Source organism: Xiphias gladius, chromosome 5, assembly GCF_016859285.1.
Source record: "Xiphias gladius isolate SHS-SW01 ecotype Sanya breed wild chromosome 5, ASM1685928v1, whole genome shotgun sequence".
NCBI classification, from domain to species: domain Eukaryota; kingdom Metazoa; phylum Chordata; class Actinopteri; order Istiophoriformes; family Xiphiidae; genus Xiphias; species Xiphias gladius.
Window position 1 is genome coordinate 13,653,211 of NC_053404.1, and position 14,894 is coordinate 13,668,104.

At 40.0% G+C, this 14,894-nt stretch overlaps 2 protein-coding genes across 3 annotated transcripts; one reads left to right on the forward strand and one right to left on the reverse strand.

Annotated features, from left to right (window-relative positions):
* Window positions 1-1,339: 1,339 nt before the first annotated feature.
* On the forward strand, window positions 1,340-11,460 carry zdhhc23b (zinc finger DHHC-type palmitoyltransferase 23b). 2 transcript variants are annotated; one of them, XM_040127199.1, is made up of 7 exons: window positions 1,340-1,638; window positions 4,094-4,248; window positions 5,335-6,024; window positions 6,468-6,635; window positions 8,138-8,407; window positions 9,581-9,799; window positions 11,145-11,460. In XM_040127199.1, the coding sequence occupies exons 2-6, from the start codon at window positions 4,112-4,114 to the stop codon at window positions 9,759-9,761; spliced, it is 1,446 nt and encodes a 481-aa protein (XP_039983133.1). In that variant the 5' UTR covers window positions 1,340-1,638; window positions 4,094-4,111; the 3' UTR covers window positions 9,762-9,799; window positions 11,145-11,460. The 2 variants fall into 2 exon arrangements, with proteins under 2 accessions (XP_039983133.1, XP_039983134.1); XM_040127200.1 differs by having other exon boundaries at window positions 1,636-1,743.
* Window positions 11,461-11,809: 349 nt separating this feature from the next.
* Window positions 11,810-14,888, reverse strand: ccdc191 (coiled-coil domain containing 191). The gene is made up of 6 exons (XM_040127202.1): window positions 14,835-14,888; window positions 13,426-13,517; window positions 12,993-13,075; window positions 12,751-12,852; window positions 12,451-12,594; window positions 11,810-11,840 (listed from the first exon to the last, which is right to left on the reverse strand). Exons 3-6 carry the CDS (start codon window positions 13,071-13,073, stop codon window positions 11,832-11,834), a joined length of 336 nt encoding a protein of 111 aa, XP_039983136.1. The 5' UTR covers window positions 13,074-13,075; window positions 13,426-13,517; window positions 14,835-14,888; the 3' UTR covers window positions 11,810-11,831.
* Window positions 14,889-14,894: the final 6 nt, after the last annotated feature.

A 14,894-nucleotide genomic window follows, 5' to 3' on the forward strand; every position in this document is an offset into this window, starting at 1 on the left:
TCACGCAGCCTGGAACTAAACGTTTTGTTTTTATCTGTGATTTTGAAAACTGACATTTGACATTATCAGAATTATACATAAACTATTAATTTAGGCTGAAGAAATGATTTGACAATTTATTGTATCTGAAGCAATAACAGAGCCAAAAGTTTGAGAGTGGTAGCTGTCTCTAATCCTCTGTTTTCAGTTTTAATACTGGGGCTACCCTTTTTTTTGCATTTATATGAATAGTGTCTTTAGGTTTTAAAAGTTGTATTATGCTACTGCTGTGTAGTTGTACAGTGTAGTCTAATTTTCTTTTGGAGTCTTTTTTTAAATGAAATACAGTAATACTGTAATCCTTTTGCAGTGTAGGACCAGAGCAAGATGGCATTCCACATTTGTCTTATGCCTAGGGTATGATAAAGACCTTTTTTTTTTTTTTTTTTTTAAAGTCAGAAAAAATGCATGTGTTTACTTCTAATTGCTAATTTAGTCATTTGTACATTCATCACAATGGATGTATTAAAAGGGGATAAGGCAGTAGTGGAACAAGTATTCAAGTCATATACTTAAGTAAAAGTGGCAATATCACACCATAAAAATACTACATTACAAGTCCTGCATTCAAAATTTTACCTAATAAAAGAATAAACATATTAGAAAGAAAATGTATCAAAAGTACCCACTATGGTGAACGGCCCCTGTCAGTGTTATATTATTATATTTTTGGTTCTTTATTATTGATGTCTAAATATGTAAGCAGTACTTCAGTTTTGTAGTTGGTCATGGTGCAGGGAATTTTAAACGCTTCATATACTGCTGGGTGGTTGAATCTCTAATAGTACATCATATTTTATAAACTGGTCCAACTAGTCCACTTGTTTTGTATGTAAAATCTTAATCTGAAAAGTAACTAGTAAATAACTGTTAAATAAACTTAGTTGAGTAAAAAGTACAATATTTGCCCCTGAAATTTCTAAAATACCCTAAAATAGAAATACTGAACTAAAGTACAAATCCCTTAAAATTGTACTTAAGTACTTTGTTCAACAGTGGGAAGGGGGCCCATATGTTTGTTCAACACCACTGGTCATATATTTATCAGTTACTCGGGCTAAATACTTCTGCTTTTGATACTTTAAGTACAGTTTGCTGATAATGTTTAATGTGCTTTTACTTGTAATGGAGTATTTATTTTACATTGTTGTATCGGTAGTTTTACTAAAGTTAAGGTTTTGGGTCCTCCTTCCACTACTTTGAACTGTATATACGGAAGTTAAACTGATCTAAATTCACCATGAGGTCCAGTGTGAGCATGTTGCTGGCCTGTAGGTGTGAGTGTGGGAGTATAAGTGAGTCCTGGGCGTGGAAAGACTACGTCATTCGACGTCAGGAGGACCGCAGGAAGTCTGTCTCCTCACTCAACCCGAACCCCGCAGCGGGGCCCCCCGCGTCGACCCAGACACTTCAACCCAGCCTTGAACGGGTTTTCGCCGGCCGCTGTTTTTTCTGGTGACGTCCACGGCACAGCGAGCGATTTGTAGCTCCGGGGAACACCGGATACGAAAGCCGTTGCCCGGAGAAAGACTTCCGCCAAAAAAAAGCCCGGCGCCGGCTTTATTCGAAAGCGTCGGCATGTAGCACCTCAGTGTTCAGGTATGTTAAAGCTCCGTTCTATCGTTCGTTGTGTGTCGCTGACGCTACATTGAAGTCTTATTTGAGGCAGTCTGCCGCACCCGTGAGACAGCGGCGTGTTGCCAGGTATGAATTGAAATGTGGGTTAACTGACAACCTTCACACGGTGATTAACTGGCTGTCATGAGACGAGCAACCTCCAGCGTTTTTTACTCAAATGAACGCTGACCTCGGGAAAGCGCAAATTTATGAGAGCGAGGCGTTATTTTCAGGGTGAGAAATATCAAACAGAGCATATGCGTGAACTGTAATCTGCCAGTCCAATATAGGAAGCCCTCAACTATCCTATTATGATACATCCAAGCAAGTTTTGAGCCACAGTGTCTTCAAAAACTGATGTAATTTGTTTACTCTGTGCCAGGTTGAAGTGCAGGAACTATTCTTCAGTTTTATAGCTATAGTGTATACATTTATTATCCTAAATAAAAATTATATTTTTTGCAGATAGAATAACTGTTGTGAAGCTTTGTCTTCCATCAAGTTTGTTTTATTGTTCATTTTGAAAACAGCGGGGGCTACCCCTTAAAGTTTTTTTTCTTGCTGCCCCCCCCCCAAAAAAAAGGATAAATTAATTAATTAATGATAATCAGACTGAATTGACATGTTTTTTATCTTATTATTTAATGTGAAATGTTCACATTAGCCCTTTTGTGTTTGGGAGGGAGGTGTATGGAGATAGTTTGAAGCGGATCATCAGGGACAAGTTAAAGACAACCAAAAGTCAGTATGCAAACATTTTCACAGACCCTTTTGAATGAAAGGAGGAAACACCTCGCATTTATCTCAGTTGCTTAAAAACAGGCATCTGGATCTTTAATGCGAGTCAGTTTCAATTATTAACGTTTATAGTAACAACATGACATCAGAATGTTCATGTCCTGCTGCTGGTATAGAATTTGGTATAAAGAATTGTGGAATTCCAGTGGTATTGGCACCGACTACCAAATTACAAGTATCATGACATCCCTATGATTCCTGCCTACAGCTGTAGGCTGAAGAGTCAGTCACACTCAGTAGAGGAGGTTGTATCAGCATATGGTTCAAAAGGACTACTACACTTTGTTTATGTATGGATTTAACAAACAAGATATGTTAATCAGTGAGTTTTTTAGAAGTGCTGGTAGGTAGCTTTTGTTACCATTGGACAGAACCAGGCTAGCTGTGTGCCTCAGTTTCCAGTCTTTATGCTAAGCAAAGCTAACAGTCTCCTGGCTGCAGCTCAATATTTAAAACCCAAAGAACCCCAAAGATAATCAGTTTACTCTCACAAAAGATGAAGCATCAAATCCTCACAATTTATAAGCTAGAAGTAACATTTATCAAAATAGTTGCAGTTTAATTTTCTGCCCTCTGACTGATTAGTTAACTCATCATTTGACCTCTAAGGAATACATCCTTATTCTTAATTACACCTGCAATCACAATGAGGCATCACTCAGACCTACAGCCACCTGCACTGTATTTTACATGGATACAATGCAGTTTTTCCTGCAAAGCTTTTTAATGTCCTTCAGCATTTGTGAGTCAAAAGTACTGCATACCACAGGTCCGTTAGTTACAACTGGGCATAAAACTGTTGAGCACCACAGTCACACTATGATTCCTTGCAGCAGTGTTTTTTTTTTCCTCAGGGAGCAGATGTGCTATTAGATGCTAGCACACACACGCGCAGCCAGTAATCACTACACGTAGCCCTATCTGTCTTCTCTTTTGGCCCTTAGAGACTTCATCAGGTACATGCCGCTGACTTTTATGTCCTTTTTACCATGTTAGTTTGATCAGTGTCTGACTAATAGTAATAACACACCATGTCATGCTTTGATTTACTGCTAATCAGAGGTTCATTCAGGCCCCCTCAGGAGAGCCAGATTCCCCCCCAGAGAGGTTTAATTTAGCTGAAAGATTAATCCCACTTAGTGGTTAACTGGGGAATTGTCAGTCTTGCTTTCTGTGATGGAGGGGACACTAAAGACCCTACGTTTGGTATAAATGTTGCCACTGCCTCACCTCAGCTGGAATTCATCTGGGCTGTCCAAACAAGCCAGGAAGCTGCACAACTGAGACTGTTCCCTTGCTGTAAATCATTTAAGCATGACAGATGTGTGACAGATGTGAGGGTAGAAGGAGGACTGGGTAGGATCAAATGCGCAGGGTCTGCTCTGCAGTGTTACGTGGTGGAAATCTGTTAGGAACCACTCCACCATCTAAAACATATGCAAATAGCTGCACGTGTTGTATGCAAAGGTAATTTCAGCAAATTGCACTTTTGGAGGTATTTTCAGTAACTGTATTTCACTTCTGTCTCTCATCGGCCACTTTTCTTGTCTATGAACTGACTTTCTCATCTATAACACAAAAGCCCACACAAGTTCAGTTCATGATTGTACAAATAAACTTTTTTTTTAACATCTGATAGGCTGCCAGGCTGTCTGTCATGAAGAAGCGAGCCAACAAGGGACAGGAGGAGGAGGAGACCTTGTGCTGCTGCGAGTATGTGAACAAACACGGAGAGCGCAGCCATGTAGCAGCCTGCTGCTGCGACTGTGAGGACCTGGATGACGCTTGTGACAGGTGGGCGACATTTACTTGAGGCTGAAACTAATTATTCTTTCAGCTGACAATTGATCTGTTGGTAATGTTTTTAAATTAATTGAGGTCTATAAAATGTCAAAACAGTGCAAAATGCTTGTCACAATTGGTGGAGCCTAAAGGGTCATCTTCGAAATGCTTGATTTGTCCAAACAAACAGTCAAACACCCAAAGATATTCAATTTCCAATGATATAAAACAGTGGAAAACTGGGTTGATTATTCTCAGACCACCCGTAGCACCAACAGCAAGTCAAAGATTACACGTAAAAAGATTCATGTCCTTCTCAGGATGAATGTAATTTAATTGTAATTGGTGATACTTAACTTTTACTCTGGTGCCACGATCAGGTTAAAATTTCAGTTTGTCCTTCACTTTGATTAAACCTGCAAAACTAATGACTTTCACCCTCCGCTGGACTTTGTGTTTAGTATTAATTAGCAAATGTCAGCCTGATAACATGCTAAACTAACATGGGTTAAAATAGTAAACATTATACCTGCTAAACATTAGCATGTTAGTATTTCCCTCAAAAAACATCTATGCCAAAGTACAGCCTCACTCTTTGGCCCTAGCTGGGCTGTAGACGCTTAGTCTTTTTGTTTTATGAATGACTTTGATTAACTGATAAATGAAAAAATGCTGATTAATTTCCTGGCGACTGACTCCGGACTAACTGTTTCAGCACAAACACTTTTCATTATGCTTTACTGTAAAATTATAACATAGGATTAATGCCAAACATTTGCTTGTTAAGCTTTAGAAATGCATTTTTTTGTTTCATATCATTACAAATTTGTGGCAGGCCTACAAGAAAGTCTGGACTGAGATAGGTATGCCACAAGAAAAGCCTAGTCAAGGTGTCTATAGGAATCCAAACTTTCTTTTATTTATTTGTTATTCGTCAAAGATATTGTTATTGATCCCACCTGTGCTCTCCCTGGTAAGACATGTTAAAATGTTTGCTGTGAAAAAGTTATATGGATTCTTTAAAACAAGTTAATGGGGTGAAAGTTTGCTCATATGGTAAAAATATTTCACCTTTTTTTTTTTTTTAAATTCTGACAGGTTTCTGAAAAAGGAACCTCAGAAACCTGAATCCCTGTCACAGGTGGCAGCAGTCATCACAGACCGGATTCGCGTGCCCTGGCTTTGGGGTGGAGCCCGCAAAGTGGACCTGTCCGTCATCCCTCCTCTTATCCTCCTTCCTTTCCTGCTGCACCTCGCTGCTCTCCACTTCCTGCTTGGCATTGTGGTTCTGACAGCTCTGCCTGGCCTGGTGCTGTGGTACTACTACTTCACCCACCGCAAGAAGGGACAGACACTCTTCTTCCTCAGTCTGGCTCTTTTCTCCTTGGCGTACATGTACTACTTGTTCATCACGGAGGTGCTGCCCCGCGGGGATATTGGCCTGGTCCAGCTATCGGTGATAACTGTAGGGGTCATCCTCACACTGGTAGCTCTTGTCCACACTAAGAGAGAACCTGGCATTGTGCCACGTAACCAAGAGGTTGTCCACAGTAAGGTGACTTATTACAGCCCTATGGCAGACGGAGAACCTGCCCTAAACGAGGGGAGGCTGGATGTGACAACGACAGTGGCCAACCGGGTGGGATTGTCGGAGCAGTCGGGGGTGGAGCTGAAGGAAAGTAGCCGAAAGAACTGGTGTCCGGCGTGCAAGGTGGTGCGGCCCCCGAGAGCGGGACATTGTCGGATCTGTGGTGTTTGCGTGCTGCGTCTCGACCACCACTGTGTCTGGTGCGTTCCTTTTAAAATGCCTCTTACTTGGCCTGTTATCGCCGCTTCTCCCACTTTGTCTTACATTCCAAACATGCCAGTTGTTTGTTTGTCTGCCTGTCTTCACTACACAAACTCTATTAAATAAATGTTTAAAAGTGCAAACATCTATTTAATTTTCGAGACAATGCCCTGAATTGACTTTTTTTTTCAGGATATGTAATAAGCTCAAACTGAATGAGCGTTTGTCATTTTCACACCTGCTACATCTTGACTGACCATATTTGTACGTTGAGTCAAACATCACATGCATTGTAATAACAAGTAAAAGCCACATCTCCTTTCTGCCATCCAGTCCTAAACTTATATGTGTGTTCCTGCATGTCTGTGTGTAGTGTATCCCTGGGGTCTCAGTACAATGTTCTGTCTGCCTGTGTGTGTACTCGTGTACTTTGCCACGGTAGGATTAACAGCTGTGTGGGGCAGGCCAATCACTGCAGCTTCCTACTTACACTCGTCCTCTTCCTGTTGACATCTGTGTATGGGATCAGTCTGGTACTGCAGAGTGTGTGTCCGAGACAACACCTCCTTACTGCCCTGCTGTATTGCCCGGAGGTCTACAACCAGTACGGGTATTGGAAACACAGACATACACTTTATAGACAAGGTTGGCTTTGTGACTTTAACATCATATTTTCTTAGTTACTATTTACCATTTCAAAATTCATTTTCATATCAGTAGATGAAAGGAATGACAAAAATTAATTATTTCAGCAAAGTGCCAGTGTGTAGAATTTTTGTTTCATTATAAGATCTTTCATTTTATTCTATTTAAAAATAAAATTATGCAGTCTTGATTTGAAATTGGTGTTTTTTAGTGTTTTTAATTTAATGAATAGATGAGAGATTATTAGGTCAAGTAAGTCTGTTTTATATATACGTTCCAAAATCAAAGATTTGGCTCAAAAGACTGTTTTAAAAAAGGGCAAAACAAAATATACATCAGGTTTCAATACAAGCAAGTAGATATGACTTATGTTACTGACCAGTATAAATTGATCACAGATATATAGGTATTAGTGTACATATCCAATAAGTGACAAGAAATTGTAACACAGAAATGCCAAAGTTTGCAGTATGTTTGCAGTAAATAAGAAAGAAAACCAGAAAAAATGTCTAACTACTGTACTGCAGTACTGCAACAAACCTAAAACAAAGTTAAAATATTGTTTGGTTACTTGTTTTAATTAATATTGGTTAGGGAATGTAAAAAACACAAAACATTAACATTACATGCTTAAAAGGAATAACTGCATAAGGGCATATCTACAGTTCAAATGGAACTCATGGAAACAGGAAATGGCAGATAGCCTTTTAGGAGCAATAAAGAGGAAAAATGCCTTTTTTAAAATAGCTGATAGAAACTATATTTAACTAAGGCACTGTGGGGCATTTTGACATTTTGTGAGAGGCTCTTGCTTATTGGACATGGGGCTTTTTTCACTATAGTGTTGAATCAGTTTCACAGAGCATCCTGGAGTGTTTCCTATCGAGCTGTTGGAGAAGGACTCGCTCTTTGTGCTCAGAGCAATTAGAGAGTGGATGTGAAGTAGTTTAAATGACGTGCTCTGGCACTGCTGTAGGCGTCACACACTTAAAATAGGTCTTCAGAACATCCATCTCAGCCTCCTACTACTGAACAGACAATATGTCTGAACAGCTACAACATGTCCTAAATATTTCAAATAATGGTTATTGGTATAACTGATCTGTCTACCTATATCTTTTACACTGGCCACACAGAGTATTTTATAATTGTGTGCAGTTTTATACTAAAAATTAGATAAATATAAATGGTATCAGAGGAATCCTTGTCTAAATAACCTTTTAGTCTCTAATGGTTCATTTGTACTATAGTATTAGTGGTTAAAATCAAGTGCTGGAAATGTATCTTACTCCGATGACAAAAAAAATAAAATAAAAATAAATAATTATAATTAGAGCTTTACTCTTGATTTCTATGACGAATGATAACCTTGCAAGTACTTATAAGTTTGGTACATGATGTCTGTATGGTGATTTATTGTCATCTCGTAGCAGAATTTACCATCTTTTCTCCTTGTCTGCATTCCAGCACTGCACTTTGCTTCACCTGTGCCTGGTACAGCAGCATCGTAACCGGTGGGCTGCTTCACCTCCTGGTGGTGCAGGTCATCAACGTCAGCTACAACGTGACTGAGCGCGAGGCACGCATCGCCCTGCGAGACAAAACAGCTCGCAGCGCCTACTGGGGACTCGTCGTCGACACTGGCGTCTACTCTCGAGGCTTCCGTGGCAACTGGGCCGAGTTCGTGACCATGGGAGACAAACTGAATCCTTCCTCTCCCGCCCCGTCAGAACTGGTGTAAGAGACTGTTACAAAGCCGGATTTAAAAAAATAAATTGTGGGGGATTGTGGCTGCTGTTTCGTTCTTGTCCACTAGATAGCAGTCTGGCTCCATTTAGCCCTGATTTAACGTCACCGGCCGCCTCCTGTTGGCAGCAAACCTGATAGCTGCCAGGAGCTGCCAGGACTGTTATCACTGGGTTGCTGCAGCTATTGTGGTGCCACCTGTGCTGCGTTGACTTTATCACATAGCAATAACAACTACAAACCCCAATAAGATACATTCACTGCCATTACTGTCTCGGACAACTGGCATCTCCTCTATTCAGCTATATCCAACACCCACTGAACTTTTATCTCTTTCTACTGCTGCCTCATTCCACCTTTTATCAGACTTTCTGTTAAACAAATATCACTGTTTCCTTCACACTGGAGGTCTTCCTTTGACTTGAACAGTGTCTTTATGTTCTCTCTACATAATAGTGCCTTGGTGGGAGCCAACAAACAAGAAAAATGTGGGAATGCCTGATCTGTTGATCCTCTTAGGGACATTTTCTCTGAGCATAACAAAATAATGAAGCCTCTGGTGCTGGTCAGTCCTACCCAAAACATGAGCTGATCATCTTTCAAGGAGCGTCTGTCTGCACCCTTCACCTCCTCCATCCCCCACAAACACTTATCTGCAGTTTTCACAAAGGAGAAAACGTCACTTGGCCTTGTGAAATGTATCATGGATATTTATCACAGATAAATGAAACATCTCAGCAGAAACCAGATAATCAGTCGGATTAAAGTTCTATAACCTTTCATCGCATTAAATGTAATGAATGATGCAGTTATGAATATATTAAAAGTTACTCTTACTCTTCTAAACTGGTTCAGACTGATTCATGAATTAAATAGCTCTGGAAATATGAAAATGCAAATAAATCTTTATATGTCAATGTCAGCTAGAGAAGTTAGATTTTCAGTACTTTCCACTATTGCTGCTTTTAAGTCATCAGAGGGATTGAAAGCTTTTTTTTCGGTATCCTAATAATTGTATGGGTGCAGTAGTGCGCTTGTATGAAATTAATTTTATGTATTTGTTTAAATGAATGTGAGAATTGTGCATGTGTTTTCTGTTTGTATGAGTGAGTGTCCTCTCCAAAGTCACTGAGATGTTTTTGTGTCGTCTTTGTGGGTTTGCAGTTTATCTCCTACAGTGACACACTCTCCAAGAGGCTTTACGGTGGATAGGAGCAGAAATCAGGCAGAACCTCAGTCACTTTCCGTCCCAGCTTCTCCCGACGCTCCTCCCTCTCTCTTTCCTTGCGCAGCAGACATGGAAGCCGCCTCCAGGCCAGGAAACATCGATATAGCACCCGTCTAAAGTGCAGGCAGATGGAGGGACAGGCGGCAATGGAGCAAGTGAGCAATAAGAAACTGAATTATAGGGACCTCTGGGCTGACAACAACTAATGAGTTTTCATATGATGTTACTGGGGGCTCATTGACAGTGTCAGCTGGGCAGCCGGTGGGAATTCATCTGCAGGCTGTGGTCATTCAGCTGACCTCACATTTGAAGCTGAAGTTCATAAACACTCATGTTTTGTGGCAATGACAGTCAAATAATTACATTAGACCAGGGCTACAGAAATCATTAATCTTGACTGCAATGGGAAACAGAAGACCACATAATAGCAAAGTCAAGCATGATGGAAACCAAATGTTTTTGTTAATTTAAAATAGAAATTTTGCAGATAAGAAACTGCAAAACAATTTCAATGCAAATTAGAAAAGTTTTCAATGAGTAAGCAAACGGACATGCTAAAAAAAAAAAATCTGTCAGTCTGGATTGTTCAAGACTGAAATATCTCAACAACAATTTGATGGCTCGCCAGTGTCTAACCTTTGTTGTAATCTGTAGTGCAATTCATTCTTATTCGAAATTATTAATGGTCTTGAAAGTGTTAAACGTTTTGTAGAATAGGCCTTAGAAAATCTTAACATTAAAATTAATATTTATATCTTTTAGGCCTTCAACACATTGTCGTTTCTTGGGGTACTGTAACCAGAATTGTCCAATATTACATTTCAACTTGTAATTAAAAGTTTTGAGAAGCTGTTAAATTGATTATAACACCCTGGTAGTTGGTAATGTTACTGGGGGAACACACTGCAGCATCCATACAGTGAACATACGGCAAAGTCACAGGTAGCAGACCTGTTATGGTGTTCCTGAGCCAGCTCCTGATGGTCACACTCCAGTCTTTCCTGGGTCACGTGGTCCAGCAGGGCCAGCATAAACCTCCTCAGAGTGCGTGTGCGATAGAAACCCTTGGCTCGCTCCTCATGAATTATCCGCCAGTCCTTTAGCTGAAATAGACACCACTCACTTAGAGATAAGGATATTTTACAAGTATAACAGTTCTGTGTAGTAATGATTTATCTACCTCTTTCAAAGCAGGAAAATGCTGCTAATTGTCATTCAACACACCTTTCAGCAGTTAAAGCCACAACAAAACAAGACTTGCAAGTTAAGCAGTAAGCTGCGGTGATGAGGTTGGCCCTAGCTTACACAAGAAAATAAGTAGAAAATAGTTTAAAACGTTTCTCTTTAAAGACTGGGTAACTGAAAACAAAGTGCAGGTAGCGGAGGAGATTTGGAAAAGGTGTTGCTCTAAGTCACTGGCAGAAGATGGGGAAAGTGCAGTCCTGATTGAGTAACTTTGTGTCTGTCTGTCTGTCTGTCTGTCTGTCTGTCTGTGCACAGGTGTATACACACTCTTTTCCAGCAGTTTAAGCTCCTCTGAAGCAAAAAGTACTGGTGCAGTTGGTCAGCAGAAGCTTCTTTCTCAGACAGGGACTCTCTTGCTGATTGCTGCCAGGCTAGTGTACACCGCCTCAGGAGGAAGAGATTGTGATGACTCTCGGCCAGCTGGCGGGGATTGAAAAGACAAGTACAAATGCACACCAATGAATGCATCCAAACTCAATCATATGTGCCAGGTAGAAATAATGGAAGTGGTATGAAATGATGAAGCGACCAGAGGGTACACACACACACACACACACACACACACACACACACACACACACACACACACACACACACACACACACTGTGTAATATATGTCAATGTTGTGGCTGATTTGTGATGCTGTGCAAAGGCAGGATAATTTGGAAGATGAAATGTCAATACTGTTGAGGGAATGCAGCGAATACAGTACTGTTAGACAGGTATTAATTAAATGTAATGATAATCAAAGAAAAATAATCCCAGCGACAAGGATAATACAAAAAATTAATGAATGCATACATGATTGACAGCAAAAGCAAAACAGATAAATGAGAGAAAAGTCAAAGATTCTTATAATTACAAAGTTTTAATAGTCTTACTATTGTTTTCAAAAGCTTTTTCAATGTTTTGATTATGTCTGCAATGTTCTTCCTCTTCATTTAAGGCGACTGCAACACAATAGTCAAGATAATGAAAAAAGCATGGTAATCCTCTATGAATCACTGAAATTTTAGACCAATCAGTCCTTGTAAACTTCCTCAAAAGAAAAGAAAGCAAAATTAAGCTTTCTCTTATGAAAAAAATTGGCAAGCATTTTCTCCACCAGTGGTCTTTTTGTCATGAAAAACATCCAAGAAACGTCCAAGCCACATTTGAATTATAAAAAGCCTTCAACGGACTGCAGTCTGTGAACACATTGCCTTCATAACAGATAGCAGATGCTCATGCAGTATTGTATGGTTTCTTTTCAATGTTAAAGCAAGTCTATAACCAGTAAGGCTTTTTATTATTCAAAATGTACCTGGACTGGGAGTTTTGTGCCAAGTTTACCTCTGGATGTCAAAATTTTTCTCCTTTGTGTTTGTTAATGAAATGCCTAAAGCACTTCCTTGCACAATTTTCTGCTTAAATAAGATTTTAGCATGCTATCCAAAATTAAGGCCAGAATGGAGAAGACCTCCTGGGTTCTTAAAATGTTGAGTTGGAGGACTGAGGGCAGGTTGAGTTTGGTGGGAAATAATGTGTGTGCTGAAGCACTGGACATGACAGGTGATTTACCTGTATGCTGGCTTGTCTGAGCTGAATGACGCGTTTCCATGGTGCCAGGCCCCTGTGTAGCAACAAGGTTCTGAGATAGTGTTGACGGGCCAGTTTCAGGAGATCCTGTTGCCTTTTCAGTTGCTTCTGTTTTTCCTGTTCCCTCTGCACACACGAAGTTGACATTATTTTAATATTCTGCAGTGTATCACAAGACTTAAGTCCCACTAAGTCACTCAGTGGCACTCACAGGAGAGGACTGCTTCATATATTCTGACTCACATTTTTGTGAATGTCCATAAGATATGAAACACATCTCACCTCTCTTTGCAACCTTTTTTCCTCCTTCCTCTTTTCTGCTGCTTTGCGTTTTTCCTCCTCTTCCTCCCTCTGTCTCTGCTCCTCAGCAGCTTTCATCTCAGCCTGGAAAAGTTGGCTTCTTTGGTTAAACTTGTGTTTTTTTTTTTTTAATTTATTTTTTTACATGGTGTCAGACAATTACAACTTGCTACAATATTACAAAGCGGTTTGGTGGTACAGAACATGACCTCCCAGTCTCTCACCAGCTTTTCCTCATCCTTCTTCCTCTTGAGTTCCTTGATCTCCTTTCTTCGCTCTGCGCGTTGACGTGCACGGGCCTCCATGGCTTCACAGAGAGGGAGAGGGATGAGTTGAGCAGAACGTATTCTTCTACAGTGGTCTCAGGAGTGGATATGTGCATGTTTATATATGTTTCCTTGATATTCTTAACACCTAACTGGAAGTTGAGGTAAACATGAGTGCTGCTGTTGAAGGACTATACATCTATAGGCTTTTATATCTGCAAAAGTCAATCTCCATACATGTGACTCAAGGTCACGCAATTTTCTTGACAGTATAGCCACAGCATTTTCTATCGCTACATTTGGAAGGACAGATGTACCTGCTGTGTATGTTTCTATGTATACGTGAGTTTGAGTATGTAAGCTTGCACAGTGAAGGAACTTGCAGACTGACCCGTGATGACTGGATGGGGGTATGTCTGGCGTGTGACAGCTTTCCTCGGAGGTGTACACTGACTGTCAGGTTCTCCAGTAATTCTCAATGCCCTGCAAACAGTAACAGTCACAGCCGGAAGCACACAAACAAAGACCTGTTGTAACTCTATCTGTACATTCACATCGTCTTGTCCTTGCCTGGGAAAATTTATTCAGACAGGTATCGACTAAAGGCAAACTCAACCTACATGCATCAGACTACCCATAAATCTGTAAATAAAATTCCGTGAAGTGCAGAATGTTTTGCTTTTACTCATAAGAACATTTCGAAATTCTGTTCAGGTGGTATAGACTTCTTGGAAAGTACCTTTCATCTTTTCTCACATAGATATACAATTACTTAAGCCTTGAATGTACAAAATATTGACCTTGCACAACCTCCTGCTCCTCTGCTTTCTCTAAGCTTTAAAATTCCTCTGTAACTAACCTGTTTCTTTTTATCTACTCCTATGTGATTTGTTTTTAAAAAAGGAAAGCTATTAACAGCTAAGCGTATAATTTCTAAAAGGAACAAAAAAAAAAAACCTTTCAACCCTCGCTTAGCCACTGAGGTGTCCACAAAAAAAAACCTGCCAACTTTCTCTGCCATTAGTGTCCATTGTAGAGAGAGAAGTGAGCTAACCTAAGTGATTATTTATCATCTTGAGAGTTTTAGAGCTAATAGCACTTTTGGGGAATGTGGAGTTAGGGAGACTCTTGAACTTATAATGCACTGTCAAGGTGGCTACAGTGAGAAAGGGTTGAGTAGGAGGCCAGGCCACGTACATATATACATATACTGTACTTATTCAATTTTAAATAATCCTAAAAAGAAGTAATGGCACAAAAACACAATGATCAATAATGTTTAAAGGCTGCTTCCCTCCATTTTCACTGGGGTCTGTATCTTCACATATCTGTGTGTGTGTGTGTGTGTGTGTGTGTGTGTGTGTTACTTTGTTACTTTGTTATCAGGGAGGTTATACAAATAACAGAATGCTGCTCCTTAATATGTTAAGCTCTATAGTGGTGTGTATTATGTTTATTTCTTTTGTTGCTCTGCCTCTGTGATGTTGGTGCAGATAATTTTTCTGCAGTGAAGGAAATCGCAAAGAGGATATACTATATGCTAAGATCCATGAATGGTGATCACACTCTCACCTTAAATAAATTAATGTCATCTAAATTATTTCTCCACACTGTCATCCAACGTGAATGAGAAGTCTATAAAGTGGTAAGAAAAAAAGATGTTTTAACATCTACATTTCCATGACAACTGGGCAGAAACAATCTACTGATTGAAGACTGTGTGATATGATTGGGAGCTCCAGAACAGCTACCAAATAGACGTTGAGGTTAGGTTGTTTAAGCCTGGATGTCTTACACTACCTCTGCTCTGAAGGGTCAAAATGGTGGCTCTTTGGTCTCAAGCCTCCTTGTATTGATGGC